The 25989-nt window shown below is 48.1% G+C and overlaps 2 protein-coding genes across 4 annotated transcripts in view; one reads left to right on the top strand and one right to left on the bottom strand.

The window, feature by feature from the left end:
• PLA2G10 (phospholipase A2 group X) overlaps window positions 1–11589 on the top strand; it is a 17582-nt gene extending 5993 nt beyond the window's left edge. The window contains exons 2-4 of the mRNA XM_082199956.1: window positions 3820–3985; window positions 7790–7896; window positions 10710–11589. Coding sequence (XP_082056082.1) covers window positions 3820–3985; window positions 7790–7896; window positions 10710–10858 — 422 coding nt within the window. The 3' untranslated portion in view covers window positions 10859–11589. The remainder of the gene's footprint in view (window positions 1–3819; window positions 3986–7789; window positions 7897–10709) is intronic.
• Window positions 11348–25989, bottom strand: BFAR (bifunctional apoptosis regulator). 3 transcript variants are annotated; one of them, XM_082199814.1, is made up of 10 exons: window positions 25828–25989; window positions 24422–24614; window positions 23807–23865; window positions 21838–22165; window positions 20326–20527; window positions 18561–18730; window positions 18048–18192; window positions 15691–15861; window positions 12946–13148; window positions 11348–12332 (listed from the first exon to the last, which is right to left on the bottom strand). In XM_082199814.1, exons 4-10 carry the CDS (start codon window positions 22095–22097, stop codon window positions 12140–12142), a joined length of 1344 nt encoding a protein of 447 aa, XP_082055940.1. In that variant the 5' UTR covers window positions 22098–22165; window positions 23807–23865; window positions 24422–24614; window positions 25828–25989; the 3' UTR covers window positions 11348–12139. The 3 variants fall into 3 exon arrangements, with proteins under 3 accessions (XP_082055940.1, XP_082055939.1, XP_082055938.1); XM_082199813.1 differs by lacking the exon at window positions 24422–24614 and having other exon boundaries at window positions 25808–25989; XM_082199812.1 differs by lacking the exon at window positions 24422–24614.

Here is a 25989-nt window from a genome sequence, read left to right as displayed (position 1 = left end):
ATACAGGTTAAAATGCAATTTAAAATGCAGCCTCGTTTTAAAAGTAGCCCATAGATCAAAACCATAAGGGGAGGGAAACATAAGGGTCAGGCTGAGTCCAAACAATCCCTTTGGCACCGGACGGCCCAAAGATGCTTTTCCTGGCAAACTTGAAATGAAACGTGTGCCCTAGGTGGATGTTTATAAAAGTTTTTGCATGTTATTTGCTGGTTTGCTTTCTTGCTTATGCCATCCTGGGCTCCTTGGGGAGGAAGGGTGGGGCGGAAATTAAGTAAGGCCACCCACACGTTATGCATTTCAAGCAGGGATGGGGAACCTTTGGCCCTCCAGGTGTTGCTGAGCTACGGCCTCGGCCCAGTAGACCTGAAGGAGTGTCTCCACCCCCATCGCTCAGCCCAGACACTGAGGTCCAGCGCTGAGGGCCTTCTGCCAGTTCCATCACTGCGAGAAGCCAAGTTACAGGGAACCAGGCAGAGGGCCTTCTTGGTGGTGGCGCCCGCCCTGTGGAACGCCCTCCCTTCAGATGTCAAGGAAATAAAGAACTATCTGGCTTTCAGAAGACATCTGAAGGCAGCCCTGTTTAGGGAAGTTTTTAATGTTTGAAGTTTTATCGCTATGATGATGATGTTGGGAGCCGCTTAGAGTGGCTGGGGAAATCCAGCCAGATGGGGAGGGTATAAATAATAAGTTGTTGTTGTTGTTGTTGTTGTTGTCTCCTATCATCCCTGGCCCTTGGCCATGCTTTCTGGGGGCTGATGGGAGTGTGCATGGAGGACCTGGGCTGCCCAGATGGCAAGACCCCCCTCTCCGCCTCGCTGAGGTGATCCGAAGGAAAGCAGAGCAAGATGTTTGGCTGCAGGAGTTGCTGGAATTAGGCATACAAGGCGCCACTCTGGATTTGTATAGGGTTTACTCCTTGGCCTTTTCTTGAAGTTGTCCCGCAAGGCAGTAAGTGGGAATGAGCGAGAGTTCAGAATCGGGGGCCCTTCCACTCGTTATTTTAGCTCTGGAGAGCTGTGCTGACTCACACAACTTTTGAGGTTTTACCAGCTGCTTGCAGCCAGCACACATACCTCCTTTTGAGTAAGTGAGGTTTCAGAAAGTAGATATTCCCCACAGTAAGCAAATAAAAGGTACATTCCTCAGGTTAGGTTCTCACGCCCTGCCGAAAGCAGAGTGACTGGACGGAGCCTCCACTTTCTCCTACGAGGCCACAAGTTCCAGCTTCCATCTAGACGGGGTGAAGTCTCAAATTCCAGGCTGAGCAGTCCCCCACACAGGTCACAGAGCGCTTGCTCTGTAAAGGTAAAGGGACCCCTGACCATTAGGGCCAGTCGCAGACGACTCTGGGGTTGCGGCGCTCATCTCGCTTTATTGGCTGAGGGAGCCGGCGTACAGCTTCCAGGTCATGTGGCCAGCATGACTAAGCCACATCTGGCGAACCAGAGCGGTGCACGGAAACACCGCTTACCTTCCCGCCAGAGGGGTACCTATTTATCTACTTGCACTTTGATGTGCTTTCGAACTGCTAGGTTGGCAGGAGCTGGGACAGAGCAACGGGAGCTCACCCCGTCACGGGGATTCACACTGCCGACCTTCTGATCGGCAAGTCCTAGGCTCTGTGGTTTAACCCACAGCGCCACCCGCATCCCTTTAGGGAGGTACTCTTCTCTTTAAATCATAGTAATTATTTCTAAATGTGCCTCTGAACATAACACTTAAAATATGTGCATTTTGTGCAGACCCACAACATCCTTTTTGGCATCACAGAAGGGGCCACCTCTACGTTTGCCCCAGCCAAGGGGAATAGTCATTCTCTCTCTCTTTCCCAGTGACAAAGCACTTATAGCCTGTGGACAGTCTATGGCTCCTTGGGGGAGGATATGTTTTGCATGCAGAAGATCCCAGGTTCAAGATCTGGGATCTCCAAATAGGGCTGGCATTTTCCCCTGCCTGACCCCTGGAGAGCCTCTGCCAGTCAGCTCAACGGATGGGTGTTCTCCCTCTGCAAAAGGCAGCCCCCTCTGTCTGTGCCCTTCGGCGTCTTTTATGCTTTGTCGACAAACCGTGTGTGCCAACACGTGTGACATCTGGCAGTGGGTGCAGCTTGGGAGAGGCAATCGTGATGTCAGGACTGCAATCAGGCTTAGGTCAGCACTGAAACAATAAATCGCCCAAGGCCAGCAAAGTTAACTCTTTATCAAAGGAAACAAACCATAGCTCAGGCCTAGTGGTCATGGCAATTCTTTCCAGGAGGTCTTGCCCCAGTGAGGCCGCTGTGAAGACTGAAGGTTCCCACCTTCCCCCAGCTCCCCTAGTCTTCTTCCTTCCCCAGTGATCTGAGGCTCCATCGCCTTGTCTCTCATTGCTCTGCCCTCTTCATTTCTCTGCATGTTCTGGGAGACCAGGGCAGCTTCTTGCAGCAGGACAGGGAGATTGCCTGGCTTCATCAGCAGCCTGGCTCATCTCTGTCTCCTGGCCTCCCCTCCTCTCCAGCCTCTGCTTCTGCTTCTGCGTCTGAGTCTGGACTGTTCTCTGGCACAGACTCTCCCTGCTCACTAAACCCTGTGGCCTCTCCAGCTTCCCACACCTCCTCTTCCCAGTCTGCTCCTTCTTCTCCCTCTGAATACTCCTCCTTGTACCACCCCCACTACCTGCTCCATCACCTGGAGTGGTGAACATCCAGGGGCGTGGCTGGCGTGTGTTCCAGGGGGCGTGGCACACCGCCCACAGGTGGTGTTACACGCATTGGGGGGCTGCGCGGCAAGTGGCATGCGTCCCGGGGTGTGCGCGGCGAGATCCTGGGGTGTGCGGCAAGTGCTGAGCATCCCGGGGGGTGGCAGTCGCGATGTCAACCCCCCCCCCATGACACCCGATGTGGGCTACTCACTCTGCCCCCACCTTCTTCCGCCAGTGGTTCCCTGGTATGGCGATCACACAGGGTCCCCGGACATTTAACGGTCTATTGATCACTGTGCTCGCTTCCCCGCTGCCACCAAGCCGTTACTCTTGGATAAAACACTGAGTCCAGACAGTTGTTAAAATTGAACCAAATAAACAAGTTTATTTTATAAGCATTAACAAGTTTATGGTTTCTCAGATAAAATTTCCTGCCAGTTTCTTAACTTTAGTTTCTTTATCGGCCTATACGGACACGGGTGGCGCTGTGGGTTAAACCACAGAGCCTAGGACTTGCCGATCAGAAGGTCGGCAGTTCGAATCCCCATGATGGGGTGAGCTCCCATTCTTCGGTCCCTGCTCCTGCCAACCTAGCAGTCTGAAAGCACGTCCAAGTAGATAAATAGGTACTGCTCTGGTGGGAAGGTGAACGGCGTTTCCGTGTTTCTCTGGTTCGCCAGAAGCGGCTTAGTCATGATGGCCACATGACCCGGAAGATGTACACCGGCTCCCTCGGCCAATAAAGCGAGATGAGCGCCGCAACCCCAGAGTCGGTCACGACTGGACCTAATGGTCAGGGGTCCCTTTACCTTTACCTTTACCTTCCTAATACCTTCTGACTGATTATATCAACTGTTTGACTGACACCTCTTAACAGATTCTCTCACTCTCCCACATCAGACTAGCCCAACCCAGAGACTTATCCTCTCTCTGTCTCTAACTCCAGACTAACCTCTCCACCCCCCTAACTCTAACTCAAATTCCTCCCCTTGGGTTAGTCATTTTACAATTAGTTAACCCTTTCCTTATGAACCCAGTATGATGTCACACACCTAGGAGGGCAAACGCCACACCTGGCCACAAGAGGCAGCCCGCTGACAAGTTCTGCTTGCGTATTCCCATCTGCTTTCCTTTCCCTAGCTACAGGAAGCCCATTGGGACATGCTGCGCCGCGGACCCGCCGGGGACTCATCCAGCTCGCCGGGGCGATCTTGTGCACCACACAGCGCTCGCCGTTTGCCTACATGCGCTACGGGTGCTACTGCGGATTGGGAGGGACCGGATATCCCAGGGACAAGGCAGACTGGTGAGTATGAGACCCGTCAGGTCAAAATATCTGAAATGTTCTGTTCCAGAAATGCATTATTTCTTCCCCTATCTCTGTCTAACACTACAGTTGTACCTTGGTTGGCGAATGCCTTGCGAGTCGAACGTTTTGGCTCCCGGACGCCGCAAACCCGGAAGTGAGGGTTCCGGTTTGCGAATGTCCTTTGGAACCCGAACCTCCGACGCGGCTTCCGATTGGCTGCAGGACCTTCCTGCAGCCAATCGGAAGCCGCGCCTTGGTTTCCGAACGTTTTGGGAGTTGAACAGACTTCAGGAACGGATCCGTTCAGCTTCTGAGGTACCACTGTACTTGGGTGCAGAGAAACAACATGAAATGTGACGTGCATCTGTTGAAGAAATTGCACTGGAAAATGATCAAAGGGGTGAAATCTCCATAGGCGAAGGTTCTGGGTTTGTGATACACTTACTTTTGAGGGAGGTGTCCTTTTTTCTCTCCTACAAGTCATTTTTCGGGACACCCTGGAACTCCACACCCCGTAGTTAAGTGGGGAGGAACACACAGTCTTGAGTCTAGAAAGCCTTTCCTGTTCAAGTTTTTTGTTCATTATTTAATTTTTATTTTTGAATTTATAAAAGTACAAAATACAGAACTGAAGAATAAGTGAAAGAAAAGGAAGGGAAAAAGAGAAAAGAAATAGACACATTACATCAGTCCTTTTTTTCTTTAAAAATGTTTAGGGGTACTCTCATTTTGACTCAAGAAAACCACCATTTTATAGTTCAAATCAGGGGAAATAAATACAGTAAATGGACAAAAGTACAAAGATACACAAAAATATTTAGGGGTATGTGTAGCCCTGCGTCCCCCCCATAAAAAAGCACTGCATTACATCAATCCATAATTCTATTCCATCGACTTCCTGTCTATCCTTCCATGGCTTCCTAAATTTTCCCATTCCTGCTGCATACTCTATTTTTTCAAACTATTTAAACATTCAAATTATTCTCCTTATAAACTATAACTGCTGAACTTACTCCGAACCGGTTAAAGTTCTAACACTTTTACAATGGTTTTCTAAGTAGTGTACAAATGGCTTCCATTCCTCTTTAAAACCTTGGTCTCTAATTTTGCCGGTTAAGCTTGCTAATTTTGCATATTCCGTTAATTTCATCTGCCACTCCTTGGTAGGGACTATCTCCTCTCTCCATCTCTGTTCATATAGGATTCTCGCTGCTGTAGTGGGCATACATAAACAAATTTGTTTGTTTACTTGGTACCTCAGATCTCATTATTCCTAACAGGAAGGCCTCTAGCCTCTCCCCTGTTTACGTTTCTGGGGACAGAGCCCATCCCACAAGCTTACAACTTAAAAGACATGACACATGAGGAAAAAAGGATGTGAGGGTAGAAGAAAAAAGCAAACTCAGATGCTGAGCTTTAAAGTTAAATAGAATGTCTTGGGCCAGAGCAAAGCTAAGTAGCTTCAAACTTCTGGATGGGAAGGCTCATTTAGAAATCTAAATAAGCAAACAGGAACCGGTTGAAAAGAAAGAGAGCACTCCCAGCCAAAGGTTTGGAGCTGCCTAGCTTTGCTGTGGCCCCACCCACAAGACATTATATTTAGCTGTAAGTATTGGTGCCCGAGTTTGCTTTTTTCCTCTACCCTCCCCGTAATTTTCCTTGTGTGACATGTCTTTTAAATTATAAACCTGTGGGGTAGGGAATAATTTTAAACAAGAGACCAGGATGACGGGGGAGAAGTGAGATTAGACCTTCAAGAGTAAGGATGGGGGGGGGGAATGCTGTACCTAATTCACACTTTGCAAAACTATATGGAAATTGTAACACGGCTATCCTGTGAAATGGGCCCTTCTCCAAATTTTGTAAGGCAGTTCTCAAACCTAATGTATGTAGAATGTAGATATTACGGCAAAGTGTGCATCGAAGTACAGTTCTACCTCATGTTATGGACGCTTCAGGTTATGTGTTTTCGGGTTGCGGACCGTGGGAAACCCGGAAGTACCAGAACAGGTTACTTCCGGGTTTTGCCGCTCACGCATGTGCACAGAAGTGCTAAATGGCGCTTTGTGCATGTGCAGAAGCCAAATCACGCAGGCGCAGACACGGTGCTTCAGGATGCGAACGCTGCGGGTTGCGGATGTGCCTCCATCACGGATTACGTCCGCAACCTGAGGTTCCACTGTACATACATTATATTAGTGAAAATAACAGACAAAAATGCAGAGAGTTTAGGAAAACTGCCTGCAAAAATGTATACTGCCTGGAAAACTGCATACAAAAAAAACTGTATACTGGGGGGGGGGAATTGTGAGGACTTTGTAAAAGAAAGGTGGTGAAACGAACTTAAAGTTGGAAGAATGAGACATGGAAATTGATAGATTCGGCCACCCCTATTCGAGAGAGAAAGCCACTGCCACATCAGAATGTGCAAACTTGGAAACTGCACCAAATTCTCTGGCTAAGGCCAAACCACTTTTCCTGTGTTTGGGAAAATAACCCACATCCTTAGGCAGTTCCAAACTAAAAACCATCGCCCAAAATATAGCCATCTATACGGGATATATTTTATGACCATTTGGTTGCTGCAATGAAGTTTTTGAAAAACAAGACTTCCATTGCTTCCCACAATCTTGCAAAATGAGAAGATGTGGCTTTAATTGCTATGCTCGTGGCACAGCTGGAAGAGTGGGGCACATGTCTCCAGCTGTTTCCACTTCTCCCAGAACTTCTCCCAGCCCCAAATCCAGACTAAAATGTAGGCTAGCAGGTCAGCTTCCCGTTGCTGTTGTTTCGAAGGCATGGAGATGACAAGCTGGTACTTTGATCCGCCCCAAAAGAAGGCCCTCCTACGCAACTCATACGGCCAGGAGTCAAGAGGAAGGTGACCTTTTCATAGACTTGGAAGCTCTCCCTTTGCCTTAGAGCTTCGTAGCAGCGGCTGGCTGGCTCCCAGAGAGCTTATGCGTAACTAGGGGCGGAGAATACATTGGGTTCAATTTGCTTTTAAAGACGAACCTGACCAGTTTGCATTTTATGGGAACTGAAATGTGGCCGTACTGCAGAAGTCACACTCCTCTGAATGTTGCAATTCAGGAATAATAATAATAATAATAATAATAATAATAATAATAATAATCCCCAGCCACTCTGGGTGGCTTCCAACAAAATACAGTGTTACCTTAGGTTAAGTACTTAATTCATTCCGGAGGTCTGTTCTTAACCTGAAACTGTTCTTAACCTGAAGCCCCACTTTAGCTGATGGGGCCTCCTGCTGCCGCCGCACCGCTGGAGCACAATTTCTGTTCTCATCCTGAAGCAAAGTTCTTAACCCGAGGTACTATTTCTGGGTTAGTGGAGTCTGTAACCTGAAGCATATGTAACCCGAGGTACCACTGTATTAAAATACAGTAATGCATCAAACATTAAAAGCTTCCCTAAAGAGGTAATTGTTCTTCTCTTTGACATCTGGTGGGAGGGTGTTCCACAAGGCAGTTGCCACCACCGAGAAGGCCCTCTGCCTGGTTCCCTATAACTTGGCTTCTCGCAGCGAGGGAACCGCCAGAAGGCCCTCAGAGATGGACCTCAGTGTCCAAGTAGAACGATGGGGGCGGAGACGCTCCTTCAGATATGACTGTGTTGTGTCTCTTCAGTTGTCGATACACGCAGGCAGGGAATGCCTTGCCTTGCTTTAACTGTGTGTGCATCTACACATGCAAGTCGCCCTGAGAGCCGCTCTGGCCGTAGGGCATTGTGCAAGTGCTCTAAAAACAAAGCCATCATCCTCTCTTCTGGGACCGGCAGGTGCTGCTTCCAGCATGACTGCTGCTACGGAGAAGCCGAGAAGGAGGGCTGCTCCCCCAAGTTGCAGAAGTACACCTGGGAGTGCGAGAACAACTCGGCCAAGTGTGGTGAGTGGATATTCCCCTGGCGGGGAGGAGCTTTGCTGCCATAACGGCAGCTGTATCTGACAACCTCCCCTCCTGCCCTCTCTTAAAGGTAAAGGGACCCCTGACCCTTAGGTCCAGTTGTGGCCGACTCTGGGGTTGCGGCGCTCATCTCACTTTATTGGCCGAGGGAGCCGGCATACAGCTTCCGGGTCATGTGGCCAGCAGGACTAAGCCGCTTCTGGCGAACCAGAGCGGCGCATGGAAACACCGCTTACCTTCCCGCCAGAGGGGTACCTATTTATCTACTTGCACTTTGAGGTGCTTTCAAACTGCTAGGTTGGCAGGAGCAGGGACCGAGCAACGGGAGCTCATCCTGTCGTGGGGATTCGAACCGCCGACCTTCTGATCGGCAAGTCCTAGGCTCTGTGGTTTAACCCACAGCACCAGCCACGTCCCTGCCCTCTCTTAGGGATGCACTTTTAAGAGACTCGTTTTGCAGTTTCCACTTCTTCTCAGAACCAAGGGCAAAGCTTGCCCACTTGAAACTGCCAAGCAGGCATGGCTTCAGAGCTGGGTAGAGTTTCAGGGCACCCAGGCTGCAGCTGGGTCGCTGGAGCCCACCCCGGCCTCCTTCAGCTTCTCCAACAGCTGGCCCCACTGGCATGGAGACTGGCAGCATTGCAGCCCCAATTGCCCCCTTCATTCACCCTGGTGGCCATATCTGCTAGTAGCATCAGCAGCCCTCTTTGCCTAGGACCTGAATGCAATGCTCGGCATCCTGACACCAGGCCCTGCACCGCAGGGAAAACAACACGGCCCTGATCCGGCTTGGATTCTTTAGCTGCTATTCCTGCATTGCATGGGCTTGGACTAGATGCCCCTTGTGGCCCCTTCTGATGCTACAGTTCTGTGATTCTAAGGCCCAAGAGATATTCTAGCTGTAAGCAAGGAACATAGCTGTCGACCGTCCCTTATTTGGCGGGAAACTCCCTTATCCCAGCGCTGTGTCCCGCTGCTGTCTCTTATTGATGATGTCCCTTAAATTTCCCGGGTTTCAAAGGAAGCAGCTCCTCTCCCTCCCTCCCTGCGAGCCAGGGAGGAGGGAGGCTCCAACTGTGTTGCTTGGCTGCCCGGCCTGCCCCCCTCTGGCCTCCTCTCACCAGCCTCGGCCCCCGGGAGCCCCTCCCCGCCAGGACTGGCGGGAGCCTCGGGCCCTTCCACCGCCATCCTCCTCGCGGCCACCAAACTGAGCGTCTCTGCCTGGGGCCTCCCCTCTGCCCGTCACCGCCGCTCCCACTCCTGTTAAGCCGTACTGCGGCTGTGCCGCCGAAGGACGCAGATGAGATGGGCAGCCTGGCGCGGCGTATGAATTGCTGAAGAGCCTTGAGAGGAGAGCGAGGGCAACCATAGAGAAAGCAGTTCAGAGAGAGGAGGCGGAGGCGGAGGCGCGGGCAGGTGTTCCAAGGGCTAACCACAGAGGGGGAAAGCGGAGGAAGGACCGCAAGCGTTTCTCCCATAGATTTGTAGTGGTGGACTAGCATAGATGGTCTGATCTGCGGGTTTACTTCGGGCGCTATTCCCGCTCCCTTCCTCCCGCCCTGCCTGATGGAACTGAGAGCTGCAGATGGAGCACGAGAGAAAAGATACAGAACTGCAGCAGCATCTTCGTAGCTTGGACTTCGTTTTGCGCAAAAAGCGGTTGCTGCTTGTAGTTATTTAATTGCAGTGTTTCATCAGCCGGTGTCTTGAGTAGCAACCTCTGGAAACAAAGGGCTAAAAACTGGCGCTGCTCTCCCAAATTATCTGGTCCCCTTTAACTTCGTATTTCAGCTGGTTGACTAAAATCCCTTATTTTGGCTGCTGATCCCTTATTTCCGAGGTTGCCGGTCCCTTATTTTCAAATCTGTAAGTTGACAGCTAAGGCAAGGAATTTCAGAGAGGTGTCCACGTCAGATTAAGGTGTGGGGAAGCTTTGCCCCTCCAGATGCTGCTGAACTACAAATGGGGATGTCGTGGGATAGTTCTGTAAATATGCAGTTGTGTGTGACCACTGTGAAAAAAGGGCAAATTCCACGCTAGGGTTCATTAGGAAAGGAATTTATCACCGTGCTGTTATACAAATCTAGGGGGCAACAGCATTTGGAGTACAGCTCTGGTTGCCTCGCCTCAAAAAGGATATGGGAAAGGTTCAGAAAAGGGCAACTGAAATGTTCCAATGGGATGGAGGAAAGATGGCAGCTTAGAGGAAAGGCAAGTAAGAGGCGACATGATCGAAATTTTTAGGATTACGCATCGCATGAAGAAAGTGGAGAGAAACTTTTCTCCCTCTTTCGTAACACTGGAACTTGCGGACATCTATCAAAGATGAATGTTGGAAGATTTGGGATAGATAAAAAGAAAGGATTTCTTCACTCACTGCATAGTAAAATTGTGGAACCCGCTCCCACAGGAGGCAGTGATACCCACCAATTTAATGACTTAAAAAGATTAGTCAAATTCATGGAGCAGAGGGCTGTTGATGGCTGCTAGATGGGAACTGGGAATCTAGGGCAGTAGGTTAAGGGAGGCTGCCCTATCCACTTACAGTGGGACTTACTTCTGAGTAACCACACATAGGATGTGCTTCATCCCATTAGTGTTTCTGTCATTCCTAAAGGCACTGGCCCTTCCAAGACCCTGGGCATCCAGTTTTAGTCAAAATATTTAGTATCTAAGTAAGTATTTCATTCCCTCTCGTTCTACTGAAGGCCAGAAAAATCTGCGCACTCTGGTGTCCATTTTGCAATGCCTCGAATGATAGGCTTGATTCCTGGTCTCCCTTTTTCTTTCCACAGAGGATATAGAAGACAAGTGCCAAAAAATGGCTTGCGAATGCGACCGCGAAGCAGCCAAGTGTCTGGCGAGCGCCCCCTACAATTCCCAGTATTTGTTCTGGCCGGATACTTTATGTGGGTCGTTCAACCCTCAATGTGAAGATGATTAAGGAAGGGCGTCACTTGGGCCAGGCTTCACAGACATGGGACGTTCCCCTCCTCGAGTCACTTCTCAAAAACAAATCAAAGCGGCTCTAGATTTCACCCAGCTTTGGATGGGTGTTGTCTAGACACACACACACCAACTTCCAAATAATTTCAGCCATTCTTCAAACAAGAAATGTTTCCCCAAACAGAAGGGGATAACATGCTCCAACCCAGCTCCTTGGGCCAGGTGACACAAGGCTGCCTACCTAACCTCGGTACATCTCATTTCAATTCAGTATGTGATATTCTCCTCTGGGTTATAAGTCTGAAGTGTCGTCCAGAAAGGACTCAGCCCCCAGAGTAACCATTTCCTTATCTTGTATACCCCAGGCAGAAGTTTGCCTGACCATGAAACCTCAGACCAGCCTACCTCACGGGGCTGTTGTGAAGGGAAGAAGGGAGAGGGAGAAGAAGAAGGGTTTTTGGTAAAAATGTAATACTAATAATAAATATTAGAAAAAAAATCTTCCGTTTTAATTCTTAAAAATGTTCATATGCAAATCTGAAGATCATATCATTACAAACGCAGAGTCAAGTTTAATTTATAGGGGCACATCATTTAAAATAAAGCTAATCTTGGTTTTGGCATACATTTAACGAGTGGCAACAGGAGGCGTTCATCTACGTACAGGGAAAAAGCCCACCGTCTCACAATCAATTGGTATTTACGTGCAGAACATCTTTTCCCTTTTTTTCTAAAAGAAAAAGCGGTAGCAGTTGGCAAGTAGATCTAGTAAATCAATACAGCAACAGAAATTACTTCAAATTCACAAACACGACCAGAGCTGTGTGTATAAGGAAAAGGGGTCCGGGTCAGGATCCGAGCCATTTTTAGAAGGGTCAGGTGTCTCTTAAGGGTATACAGCTGCTTAACGTGTAAATGCAGAACTCGTTTTGCACGAAAAAGGAGCCTGACTGCTTCGATTTCTCATCAGGCTTCTTGTGCCGCATGGCCAGATACAGAGAGTGGCACACAAAGGTTTGGCGCTTTGATTAGTCCAAAAGCAAACGTTCTGATTATAGGGAAATTAATTGTTCCTTCTCGAGGAAAAGCAGAAAAGCACCTCCCTTCACTTGTTGCCGCCGTCACAGCTTTGAAAAGGAAGACTTGCTGCAAAAGTAGGTGTGCCATTAAAAAAAAAAATCACAAGTTTTGTCACTGTGGAAAGAAAATTAAATTGGCAGCTCCATGCCACCAGATGGTTCAGGACTGAACAGCACAGTGCCGATCCCAGAACACGCCATCATAGCACTTGAGTTTCCAAGCGACGGATTTCTTTCACCACAAGATCAATGTTTATAATTGGGTTAAAGTACAAAGCCCAGTAGAACAGGCAGTTGCAAACAAACTGAGGAATAACCGGCCAGAAAATAGCCATGAGGAGTCCCTGGGTAGACACTTTCCAGAAATGGCCCCACATCCGGTGAGGAATTGTCCTAGATGGGGAGGGAAAAGAGCAGATTAGAGCCCTAGATCTCATTTCCAATGAACCTTTGGAACTCTTGCAGAAGCTGCACTAAAAACATCCTTGCGCGCACACAACCGTTCAGGGAAAGCAAACGTGTTTAATCATTTACAGGAAAACACCACCGTAATAGTTTTAAGGAGTTTTAAACAAGCTCAAAAGGGAAACTAAGAGAAAGGAGGGAGGGGAGTACCAAAAACGGGGGGTGGGCCTCCAACACGTACAGGAAATGTGTGGTTCACAACGCTCCTTTTCGTTTCAAATGAAGGTTGCTTATCTGGAGCACTCTAAGTCACATGCTTTTCACTGGAAAGCAATTTGCTCATAAACGAGACATGTCAAGTTAACCTTGGGGACTTTTTGATATCCAAAAATAAAAGATCCCTGGCACACCATTGCACAACAAGCTTTTCCTCCCCTGAGCAGGAAGAAGCTGAGTCACAGTTGAGAGATGGAAAAAGAGGAATCTCTCTATTCAGTGCAAGTTCTCTCTTTGAGAGAGAGAGAGAGAAACAAAGGGATTTTACAAGTACAAAAACAGGATTGCTAATTCTGGAAGATAGGAGGGTCCGAGAGGGACTTACTTAAGCTCCCTTCTTGACCACAGCCTCCAGAAGGAGAAAAGCTCCAGCACAGAGAGCAGCATGGCGTTGACGATGATGAAGCGGGACGTCCAGTAATGCACCTCTAACCAGTCCCAAGCAAACTCAGCTATTAGCTGGTAGGGCAGGAAAGAGTATTTCACAAAGAATTCTCGCCACTGCTTCCAAGCAGGCTCCTTTAGGTCCTGAAAGAGACAGAAAGTGTTCAGGGAAAGCAGGCTGGGGACCACCCCAAAATATCTCTGGTTCAAATGTCGCCATCAGAATTTGGTTCCTGCTACTGGCATGCCCAAAATTTATTGACCGGTTTTCCTTGAAAGCAAATAAAAATGTTTCTGCCCATAAGTGGCTTAGGATCTCTCTGTGTGTGTGTGTGTTCAATTTAGCCCAAAGCAAAGCCATTTCAGATGGACAGCAGGCTAGAAAAACACGCCCGTCAACACTGGGGATACCAGAATGGCTCTTGGTTAATCCATGGGTAGGCAAACTAAGGCCTGGGGGCTGGATCTGGCCCAATCACCTTCTAAATCCGGCCGGCGGACGGTCCGGGAATCAGCATGTTTTTACATGAGTAGAATGTGTCCTTTTATTTAAAATGCACCTCTGGGTGATTTGTGGGGCATAGGAATTCATTCATTCCCCCCCCCCCCGCAAAAAAAATAGTCCGGACCCCACAAGGTCTGAGGGACAGTGGACCGGCCCCCTGCTGAAAAAGTTTGCTGAGCCCTGCTCTTAAAGATGACGATTCTGGTAATCTTGGCAGGAAGCATTTTCTTATCTCAGCATTTAATGTTACAGTGGGGCTTAGGATTTCCCAGGAAGATTTCTGGCAGTGCGATCCCTGGAGCGAGCACATTTTGTCCATATTAGGTATATGCCACCTTTGGAAAACAGGTGGTTTTTTTGCTAAGGACAAGCGAGTATCTCTAAGGAAGCATAACATCAAGGAAAGGCACCCTGTATCGCTGCAAATATCTTTTTTAAAAAGGTAAAGGACCCCTGACAGTTAAGTCCAGTTGCAGACGACTATGGGGTTGCAGCGCTCATCTTGCTTTAGAGGCCGAGGGAGCTGGCATTTGTCCGCAGACAGTTTTTCCGGGCCATGTGGCCAGCATGACTAAGCCGCTACTGGCACAACAGAACACCAAAACCAGAGCAGCGCACGGAAATACCGTTTACCTTCCTGCCGGAACGGTACCTATTTATCTACTTGCACTTTTTGGCGTTGGGAATCTGTGTACGTGCAGCTACTCACACAGAGTCAATTAAGGTTTGGCAGACAGCCAGAAGGCAATCTGAAGGAGTAAGTCTGCCTGGTGATAACGGAGACATGGTTACAGCTCCCTGATTGGTCAAGCTCTCTCAAGGGAGTGATAATTAATGGCCTACTAACTGGAATGTGTTAGTTCAGAAGTTCAGTGTTCAGAGGTTCAGGTGTAGGAGTTGTGAGTCGTGTCAGAGAGAGCTAGCAAAAGATCAGTGTTCCGTTCCTGTAAATAGTCCACTGTATATAACAAACACCTAACTACAAGTTCCTGGTTCCTGCTTCATCTATCCTGTCTGCAGCCAAGTCGCCAATTGCTTCCGTGGATTCTGCGTTTACTCTGCTAGGTCTGGCTAAGCTCCTGCAACTAGTCAGAAAGTTGCGAAACACCGAATAGGTTTTACCAATATTTTGAACTGCTAGGTGGGCAGGAGCTGGGACCAAGCAACAGGAGCTCACCCCATCGTGGGGATTCGAACCACCGACCTTCTGATCAGCAAGCCCAAGAGGCTCAGTGGTTTAGACCACAGCGCCACCCGCATCCCTCATATCTTTATGCGGTGGCAATTAATGTATTTGGGGTCTGCCAAGCCTGCAGAGGAACACAGAAATCTGCTTCACACTAAGGCCCCACCTGCACCAAACATTCAAAGCAGTATCATGCCACTTTACACAGTCTTGGCTTCCCCCAAAGGATCCTGGGAAGTCTAGTCTGTTAAGGGGCCTGAGAGTTGTAAGAGACACCTGCTCCCTTCATAGAGCTATGGTTCTAAAGAATGATTTAGCAATCAATCCCAATGTGTAGAGATATCCCACATTTTCTACCAGTGATAACAGTATTTTTAGTTACTTTTTTCTCTTCTATATACAGTTGCACCTTGGAAATTGAACGGAATCTGTCTGTTCAACTTCCAAAACATTCAGGAACCAAAGCACAGCTTCTGATTGGCTGCAGGAAGCTCCTGCAGCCAATCGGTAGCCAGGGAAGCCGCACCAGACGTCCAGCTTCTGAAAATCATTCGAACACTCATTTCTGGGTTTCGATCGTTCGGGAGCCGATTTGTTGGGAACCAAGGTGTTTGAGATTCAAGGTACAACTGTAATAGTGTTTTGTAAGAATCATGAGTACTCTATTTTATATTTTTCTTTATTATTATTATTTTTGAAATATTTCTATTTATTATCTTTTTATAAATGTGTTGGATTCTAGAGCCCAATGTGTTAAAAACCTTCAGAAAATTGTTAAATAAAATGAAATACAAAAGCCCTTGGCTTGCTGCCCCCATGATGTTTGCCCCCATTTTCGCTCCTGGGGCCATTGCTCACAGGGCTTTTGGCGAGGGTCGCTGATCTGCAACCTCAAAGCATTCTGTACTGCCGCCCCACAAAACCCCTTCCCACTTTTTGGGTGTTCGGGAGGGGGGGGCATGTTCCCAAGGCGGACGTCTCCCGCTCTTACTTACTAGCAGCTTTGCAAGAATGTCCTCCAGTTCCTCCTCCTGCATGGGACAGATGGTGTGGAGGAAGGGCAAAAAGACGTCCGTGTAATCGAAGAGGTACAAGTAGAGCATGGTGAGCCGAGGGGAGCTCTTCAAGGCGTACAACAGGAAGAGCGACTTCCCAGGATGCACCGCCTGGAATGCGAGGAAAGGGAGAGAAAGGGGGGAGAGTCAGCCGTTAGCCGGAACACATGAAGAAGACACGAGGAACAGCAAACGGAAGCAAGGGAGAGGGCAAGGGGGCTTCTGTGAAATGCAGCTTTGTCTCACCAACCTCTTCACCCTCCAGGCGTGTAACATAAGATCCGAGTCATATTAAGGGTCACATGAACCCTGCCTAACTGGGGGAGAGGCTCTATCTTCTTCTGTTCTGGTGCTTCAGAGATCAGAGGCATCATTATAGATAGCAGAATGAAAGATCACTGCCCCACCTGAGACCCCAGGGCAATCCTGCTCCCTCACTGCTCAGCCCTAATTCTAGATCACCAATAAACCAGGAAGGAAGGAACAGGTCCCAATACCAACCCTCCATTTTCCACATCCCACCACGGAGAAAACTGTCCATTTATTAATACAGTCGTGCCTTGGAAGTCGAACGGAATCCGTTCCGGAAGTCTGTTCGACTTCCAGAACCTTCGGAAACCAAAGCGTGGCTTCCGATTGGCTGCAGGAAGCTCTTGCAGCCAATCGGAAGCCCAGTCGGACGTTCAGGTTCCAAAGAACGTTTGCAAACCGGAACAATCACTTCCGGGTTTGCGGTGTTCGGGAGCCAAAACGTCCGAGTACCAAGGCATTCGAGTTCCAAGGTACGAGAGTACTCTGTTTCTATTCCTAAGTAAGTCCTGATCCATAAGAGGATTTCTGTGGTTATGTCACGACTACTCAGCTTACTCAGGGATAAATTTTCGGGGATAAATTTTCAAAAACCTTTTGAAAACCTAAGAGCCCATTGTCAACTGGTTCATCTCTGCTAGCACACTTGGGGAGGGGAAAAAACCCTCTAGATGTTAAGACAGGACCTACCCTGGCAAAAGCCATGCTGATTCTACTTCAGCAAGGCTTGTTCCTCTTGCTTGGCAATTCTACCTGTTTAGTGGGTTTCCCCACTACTGACGTTAAGCTAACCGGCCTTTCATTCCCCAGATCCCTGTTATAAATTAGTTCCCCATTATTAATCAGCAGGAGGGGATTTGCTCTGTGGATTTCTCCCTTCAGGCCAGCCCTGCATCAAGCAGCCCAGAATGTAATTGTGTAAGAAATTAGTGTAGGCAGTGGGGAGGGAACTTGCCAGCATTAAATTGCACAATGGGGTGAACACTGTGGCATTTTCTCTCAGATGCAGGAAATTCCACGGAAATTGGGGAGACTCCCTGCTCCTTCGTAAAATGGCTTCAAGCTAGGCTAAGAGACTTTTATTTTATTCATGTATTTATTAACTTTTTATGGCACTTTTATCTTCCCAGGAGCTCAAGTTGGCATTCATGGTTCTCCTCCTCCCCATTTCATCCTCCCAACAACTCTGTGAGGCAGGTTAGGCTAAGAGATGGCGACTGGCCCAAGGTCACCCAATGAGCTTCGTGGCTGAGCGGGGCTTTGAACCCTGGTCTCCCAGGTCCTAGTCCAACACTCAAACCATTACACCGCACTTGGGCGACACAGGCTGAAGACAGGATGGGGAGCAGGCTCAAGAGCAGGGCTGGGTCGCAGCAGGGATGCCAAGGATCAAAATACCACAGGGACAGAAGAGTACCGTATTTTTCGCCCCATAAGATGAACTCCCCCCCCCCCCGAAAAAAGTAAGGGGAAATGTGTGTGCGTCTTATGGAGCAAATGCTGGCAGGAGGCAGGCGGGAAAAGCCCCCAAGAGCCGCACACATGGCTTTTGTGGGAGGTGGGGAAAGGGAGAGAGGGTAGCCCCTCAGTCCCTTCCCCCACCTCCCGGAAAAGCCCCCAAGAGCCGCACTCCCTTTCATGAGCCGCGTGGAGCATGTGTGCCGCTCCTGGGGGCTTTTGCCCTGAGGAGGGAGAAGGGCAGCCCATCAGTGATGGTCTGCCCATCTTCCTCCTGGGGAAAAGCCTGCCAGTGCCGCACACACGCTCCATGCGGCTTGCGAAAGGGAGCGCTGAGCAGAGCCTGGGATGCATACAGACTCTGTTCAGCGCTCCCTTTAAAGAATATTTTTTTTCTTGCATTCCCCCTCTAAAAACTAGGTGCGCCTTATGGTCAGGTGCATCTTATGGAGCGAAAAATACGGTGATTTGGTGCAGGGGCTAAAGGTCTACAGCCACTGGAGGCAGGACTTCCCATAACATCCTCTCACCTTGTACTCCCAAAGGTTCTGCGGTGGTTTGACGCCCAGCATCTTCACACGTTCCAGTTCCGTCATAATGGCCTTCCTGTGGCTACTGTTCTCTACATTGTAAGGAGCCTTTGAGAAGTCCTCGTCCGTGAGCGTCAGCAGGAGCCTGCAAGACCAGGAGTTACTGGAACATGAAGGAAACGCCCTCTGCCCTGCTCCAAATCACGCTGAACTACCAAGTCGAATATCACCATCAAGACAAGACGGGTCTGTGGATATTTGCACTGAGAGCAAAGCGCATCTGCCTACTCTAGAATTTAGACATGGTCCTAGCAAGATGACTAACAGGGAACTATTGCTAACAGCCACGCTACAGATAGAAAACTTACTTTGAACACAACAAGACTTTTGTTTTGTTTTGCCCCTGTGTTCACATCACCTGAGGAGCACAAAATCTTTTATAAGCAAGGCACCAGGTACAATGAAGTTTCTCTCTCAATAATCTCAGAGCATCACCAAAGGGATCTTCCTCACCTCCCATTAACGCGCTCAAGTAAAAACCTCTCCTTGTAGAGGGAAGTCCAGGGTCCCAGGTGCCCCAGCCAGTGTACCACTTCCCCAGCAGTCCATTTCGCAACGGGTTTGTGGACGAGGAGGTCATCTTCCGACTCCCGGCTGCTCCAGTGATAGCCGAGCAAAACTACCTAGAAAGCAGAGAAGAGGGTCCATGACGGGTTATGCACAGCGGTGACTGGGGTGACTATAAAACATATTAAACATGTTCCAGATGTTTAATACAAGAGCAAAGCACCCAGTGGGGTCCAAAGGATAGTGCTGGACTTGAATGATTGATTGATTGATTAATTGATTGAGTTTAATTATATGCTGCTTTTCCACGACGAGATGTGCCCAAAACAGCTTGCAGCAAACATTCAAAAGCATTAATATAGAGGGCACTGGAAATACAAATATTCTAAACACGGCACATGCCAGTGAATTCCAAATTACAAAAATCAACAATTTAGCAAACACAGAATAATTTCAATATTACAAAAAAGAAACAAAAACAACACCGCCCAATGTAGGCTTAAGTATAGTCATACCTTGGTTCTCGAACGCCTTGGTATTCGTGCGTTTTGGCTCCCGAACGCCACAAACCCGGAAGTAAGTGTTCCGGTTTGCAAACATTTTTTGGAAGCTGAATATCCAACGCGGTTTCTGCTTAACTGCAGGAAGCTCCTTCAGCCAATCGGAAGCCGCGCCTTGGTTTTTGAACGGTTTTGGGAGTCGAATGGACTCCCAGAACAGATTAAGTTTGAGAACCAAGGTACAACTGTACATAAATACAAAGCAAAAATGAACATTCACCAACAGTAAAGTTTCTGGTGCTGGCACTCCAAGGAGCCTGGCTTAAATACAGCTTGGAGGGGGAGATGACATACAGCTGGAAAGCCTGGTAGCCAAGGACTCATTGGGTGACTCTGGGACAAGAACAGCCTCCCATAACAGCACGGTGGAAGCGCAAGGGAATATATTATGGGAGCCCTGCAGCTGAAGCGAGCACTAAACTTCATGCACCATGTCAAACATTACTCTTCCCTCTGGGTACCTTTCCACTTTCTAGTCTCCAGCATTTTCTTTGGGGACATCAGCCTGTAGGAGGGGGAAAGAGGTGGAAACCTACCTGGTAGCTGCAGCCAAATGCCAGGCATCCCAGCTACTGAAGAAGGAAGGACCAAAGCTCAGTGCTAGGGCATCTGCATTGTATCTAGAAGGTCCCAGGTCCAATTCCTGGGGTCTCCAAATAGAGCTGGGAATGTCCCCAGTCTGAAACCCCGGAGATTCATGGCCAATCAGTGTAGACAAACTGAGCTGCATGGATCAATGGTCTGACTCAATATAAGGCAACTTCCAAAGGCAGACAAAAACCAAATCTAGTAGCTGCGAACCTCTACAGCAGCGGTTCTCAACCTGTGGGTCCCCAGATGTTGGACTACAACTCCCATCATCCCTAAGCTCTGGCCTTGCTAGCTAGGGGTGATGGGAGTTGTAGTTCAACAACATCTGGGGACCCACAGGTTGAGAAAGGCTGGTCTATAGGCTTCCCTTCACCTTTCCTGCTCAAGAGAACTAAGATGGAGGGCAACAGGATGTCCTTTGAAATTTCTCTGAAGGGGCCCATTAAGTCAGAAGACTTGTTAGGTTTTCTGCAACTATACAATCAGCTCTTCAAAAACCCATCCTCAGCAAAGCCCTTTATGTCCCACCAGCACAGGGCTTTTTAAAGGGGGAGACTTACAGCCACACAAGTTAGCGCTGTCAGCACGCCGGAGAAAAACCCCCCTCCTCGAGGATTAATTCGCCCCGCCGTTGGAGCTGTGGAGGTCTGATCGCTCCCGTATTTCTGAAAGGCGGCAAGGCTGAGGGACACGTCGCTGTTCTGCTGGATGTCGTCCTTCCGCTGCTCGATAGCATCTGGAAACAGTTTTTCGATTGCATCCCTAGAAAAAGAGAGCGTTACTTTGCAAGACTTCTTCCTGCAGTTTGAGGCCAGGCTGTATCTGGAGAAGGGGCCTTCTCCTCTGGGGCACGTGGCTAGAATGCTGGACTGGGGAGACCAGAGTCTAGCTCATCGGTCGTGAAGTTTGCTAGCTGTCCTCAGGCCAACTGCACTCTCTTCTCAGCCTGGCCTACTTTACAGCACTGATAAATGAGCTACCATGAGCTCTGTGGAGGATGAGTTGGGTACAAGCAGGTGATAATGGTAAGTCGTTCTGCTGGCTAAACCCTTTAAAGGGGGGGCAGGGCGATCTTTTACAACCACATTATCTCATGGACAGGCTTCCCAGGGTGCCAGTGGTGGGCAGAGCTAGAAGCAGAAAGGGGAGGTGCAACTGATGTGAGTCTCACCAGCAGACAGGAGGCTGGATTGCAGCTATGCAAAAGACACACCCACACCCACACACCCCTCCGTTCAGGGAAGCAAGAGGTACCATCACCTTTCAAGGACACATTCTAGCCACACAAAAATGTCTCAAAGAGGGCAGAGGGTGTGATGTGGGGAGAGGCCTGGAGGAGAACATCTGGCTATTAGCCTGGAACTCCTCCTCCAGTGGTTTGAACTGAAACAGCCGTGGAGAGCACCAAGCAAGCTCTACAGTGGTCTTTCTACCCCAGGGAAGACTCATGCAATACTGAAACACTGAGACTGACAGTGGAGGGCATTTAGAGGATCTTAAGAAGTAAGCCTTTCCCAAACCATGGCATTAAGAACAGCAAAAGTAGAGAAGAGGGGGAAATGAGTTCAGGATTTCTTTTTTTAATATATATTTTTACAAGTTGTGTGTCTTGTTTCTCAATTTGATCCTTTTACATGGTTTTGTATATATTGTGGTATTTATGCACTGTGACTTGCTGTTTTTACTAATTATAATTTAGCAAATATTTATTGTAATTGTTAGGAGTGAATTTCTACCCAATGATTGTTTGATGACATTTAATTTCATCGTGTACTATGATATTCTAATAGATTATTGAGTATTACTTTAAGTTGTTTATTTTAAAGTCATTTTTTATTATGGCTTTTTTTGCATTGGATCAGATTGTTATAAGGTATATGATCTTTGTTAGTTCTTCAGCTTGCAGACCACCTTGCGTATAGCAATATATACATTAAAAGTGAAATGAAAAATGAAATTAAAAGTATGAAGATTGTAGGACCAACGGTTCTTACAAAGCAAAGAGGGCAGACTAACACATCTCAACCATTGTATGAAGACCACATATCACAGTCCTTGACTGCTAGAATCACCTGAGAAGAATGTTGACTTTGGGGAATCCTTCCCATTTCCCCCTGCATTCTGGACACTCGTTCTTCTTGGAAGACGTCCACCATAATGCCAAGCAATGCCTACAGAAGCTGTGCCCACAGTTCAAGGTGGTGGGATTGACGAGAATATCATAACAGCAATGGCAAGAGAATTCGCTGACTGATATCCGCCGGCTGACCCCGGGAGAAGCAGCTGTCTGAACTTCCAGCCTCTCCGACGGCCACGTCAAACCCTCCTCCATGTCCTCTTTGTACCTGCAGCAGCCAGCACAAAGCCCGCGCGGCCCTAGATCTTGAAGCACGCCACAAGCTATGGGAAGAGAGTAAGCCCGTTATGTCTTTCTGTGAACACAATCCAATGTGTAAAGAAAAATGCATTGCTAATGCAATGAGATAGGTTGTTGTTGTTGGTTCCCAGCATAAAAATACAAAACGAGAACAGAACACATAATAAAACAAAGAGACCAATAATCCCACTCACACAAGCTCATTTAAAAAGCCATAGACTATTAATCAGCCAAACACTGGGCTGAAGATGAATGTTTTCATCTGGCACCTAAAGAGACATAATAAAGGTGGTGGGTGAGCCTCCCTGGGGAGAGTGTTCCCCAAAATGGGGAGCCACTACAGAAAAGGCCGGTCATCATGTTGCCACCCTCTGGACCTCTCGTGGGAGAGGCACACAAAAAAGGGCCTCAGATGATAATTGCAGGGTCCAGGTCAGTTCATTAGGGGAGAGGCAGTTCTTGAGGTACTGTGGTATTGAGCTGTTTAAAGCATTATAGGTCAAAAACAGCACTTTGCATTGGGTCCAGAAACTAATTGGCAGACAGTGCAGTCGGGCCAGAATTGGTGTAATATGCTCAAATCTTCTTGCGCAACTTGGCCGCTGAATTCTGCACCAGCTGAAGCTTCCAAACCGGCTTCAGAGGCAGTGCCACGTATAACACGTTGTGGTAATCTAACCTAGAGGTTACCAGAGTGCAGACAACAGAAGTTAGGCTATCCCTGTCCAGATAGAGGAGCAGCTGGGTCACCAGCCAAAGCTGTTGGACTCTGGACCACTGAGGCCACCTGAGCATCAAGCAACAGCAAAGAATCCAGAAGTACTCCCAAGCTACGTACTCGCTCCTTCAGAGGGAGGGCAACCTCATCAACAGCAGACAACCTCCCATCCATCTGGTCTAAGGAACCACCCACTAACAGTGCCCCCGTCTTCTCTGGATGGAGCTTCAATTTGCTAGCTCTCATCCAGTCCATTATGGAGGCAAGACACTGGTCCAGCACTTCCGCTGCCTCACCTGCAGATGTAAAGGAGATGCAGAGCAGTGTGTCATCAGCATATTGCTGACCACGTATTCCAAAGCTCTGGATGACCCCACTTAGTGGTTTCATGTAGATGTTAAACAGCATAGGGGATAAAATTGAACACTGAGGAACCCCACACTGAAGGCTCCACAGGGCCAAAGAGCACAGCTGTAATGGGAGAGGCGATGTTTTCCAGTACTAGGTAACTCTGGAAAGGAATGTTGTTGTCACAACAACAAAGGAATTAAGAGTGCACACAGGCTCTTAATAATCCAATGGAAGGAGTTAATAATGACTAGATCCTTTATTAAATTATAATCTCTATACCGAGGTGGGGAGAAAGAGGCAAGAAAGGAAGATATGTTGACTTAGAGGGCTTTATGGGAACAAAAATTAGAAGAAACTCCTACCAATAGCCAATAGTACAGCAGTTTCTAACCATTTAATTATATGCATTTAAAAACATTTCTATCCAAAGCATTAACAGATTATCAAGATTACCCAACAATAAGATGTCTGAACAGGACTGCTTAGGTTTCTCAACTGCCAACAAGGCAGGTCAATATAAATTCCCAGTTGTGCCAATGTTACCATCAAGTCTACATGCTTTCCTCCTAATGAAATACAGAATCACTTTACGTACCTGTGGTTGAATCCACATCTCACACACCTCTATTCCTACTAAGGAAAATTTCGTTGGTTCTAAAGGAAGAGATAAAACAGGTTGTTCACTTCAGCAAACAAAAAAACCTCTCTTCAGCTGCTGTAAAGAATATTGATCAACAAACCGGCAAAAAGTGTCTCTCACACACTTTGGAACATGCAAGGGAAATCAAATTTAAAAGTTAATGCAACTGCATGCCGAGAAAAGTTGCCTATGTCTATATTCTCCTGCAGGAACAGACTCTAATATCCCCTTTAGAAAATGAAGTCAGAAGCCCCAGAACGTTTGTTGTGTTTACTACAAATCTGGTTTCTTCCTCCCATGGGCTTTATGTAGAATTGGGAAAGTATATTTTAATGCCATGCTTGTAACACATGGGGGCGTGGCAGAGAGCAAATATGCTGCTTACATGTAGAAGGGTTACACAATCCACACAAACTGTTTACCAATGGCTACTGCAAAACAAATGCAATCTACCTCTGGATATCACTTGCTGGGGGGGGGACAGCAGAGGGGGGCTGTTGCCTTCAGGCTGTGGGTACTCAAAAGGCAGCTTTTAGAAATGAAATGCGCAACTACTGTCCACAGGCCTACCTTATTATGAGCTAGCAAGGCAGTCTTTTTGCTCTTCTAGGCCACAGGTGGGGAACCTGTAGCAATCCAGCTGCTGTTGGACTACAACTCCCATCATCCCTGACCACTGGCCACTCCGCATGGGGTTGATGGGATTTCAAGAGTCCGACAACATCCGGAACCTTCCCTTCCTCTGGATTAAGATAGCCTAATCCTGAATTAAGTTAAGATAGCAAATGAAGCCTCCATGCACAAGGAATCAAAAGTACCAAATGCTGGGAACAAAAAACAGTGGAAGGTTGCCGCCTTCCACGCCTTCTCATGAACATCCCAGAAGAATCTGCCAACAATTCTTGGAGGCGGTTTGCTGGGTAGGTTAGGCACACTTTGGACTGGCCCAGCAAATTTCACAGTTTCCATACACATCCTGCCTCATGAAACCTGGGACCTGTAGTTTAAGGGAACTATAGTTTTGTGAGGGGAAGTTTCTTGTTCGGGGGTTGCCTTAAACCTATTGTGCGTATGCAGCCCTCCCTTTACAAACTTGTCTGGCACCAACACTGCTGTCGTTCTGGCACCCTTCAAACCTATTTGTTTGCTTAGTTTAACCGCTTTAAAAATTTGGTTTGCACCCTGCTTTGCTGATTTTTAAAACTGCCTCTTTTTAAAGAGCTCGGTTACTGTTTTAATTGTTTTAAAAGTTGCCACTTATTTTGTGCGTGCGTGTTGTGCCTCAACGTGCCCTTAGCCTGAGAGGAATCTCTCCACCTGCGCAGGAACCTTTAAATCTCTGTGTCGTCATCCTCTTCCTCCTCCTCCCTGCCTCTGAACTCTCACCCTGCCTGAAGGGGTCGCCCAGAGAGGGGGGGGAGAACTGAGGGAAAGAGGAAAGGGCACTTCCTCCCCACACTCTACCTGAGGATGGGCTGCTTGCTGGCAAACCTCTCACCACCACCACACATATTATTATTATTATTATTATTATTATTATTATTATTATTTTATCATCATCATCATTATCATTATTATTAGGCTATCTCCAACATCGAATTATGGAGTTGGAAGGGAATATCCATGCAGAATCGTAGAGTTCAGGCTGATTTGATTTCAACGGGTCTACTCCGAGTATAACTTACTCCTACACAACCCAGAAACGTGTTATATTATTATAATATCATCATCATTTGTGGGTTCTGCCCATGTAGGCCTTACACACCGCAGGCCCGTCGAAAGGAACGAACCTTAGTTCCCCCTGCCCTGCCCATTACTTTCAACGGGTCTACTCCGAGTAAAACAACCTCTACTGACAACAACAGCAGCAGCAGCCGCGACGCCGCTTCGGCCTTTCCCTCCCCCGCCCCCTGACCCCTTTGGGGGGAAGGGGGTCCGGGCCCCTCCGACTCCCACCTCCTCCTCCTCTTCCTCACCCAGCTTGACAGCGGCGGCATCTCCGTCTCCTCAGCTGAGCTCCGCTGGGATGCGCTTCTGGGCGCGCATGCGTGGTGACGCCCGATGCCCCCTCTTTGGCTGACGTATCACTTACGCACGGGCGCCTCTTTGTCGCCGAGAGTGCAGCGCCGACCTGTACA

The sequence above is a fragment of the Podarcis vaucheri genome (assembly GCF_965113315.1).
Source record: "Podarcis vaucheri genome assembly, chromosome: 14".
Lineage (NCBI taxonomy): Eukaryota > Metazoa > Chordata > Lepidosauria > Squamata > Lacertidae > Podarcis > Podarcis vaucheri.
Note: the sequence above shows the minus strand (reverse complement) of the source record. Positions and strands in the feature narration are given on the sequence as shown.

Excerpts from the sequence above, each read along its gene's own strand:
- BFAR (XM_082199813.1), bottom strand. The coding sequence starts at position 22,097 with ATGGAGGAGGGTTTGACGTGGCCGTCGGAGAGGCTGGAAGTTCAGACA. Across the intron at positions 18,193-18,560 it reads CTTGAGCGCGTTAATGGGAG|GCTCCTGCTGACGCTCACGG; the intron begins GTGAGGAAGATC and ends CTGGTCTTGCAG. Across the intron at positions 12,333-12,945 it reads TGGTCAAGAAGGGAGCTTAA|GACAATTCCTCACCGGATGT; the intron begins GTAAGTCCCTCT and ends CTCCCCATCTAG.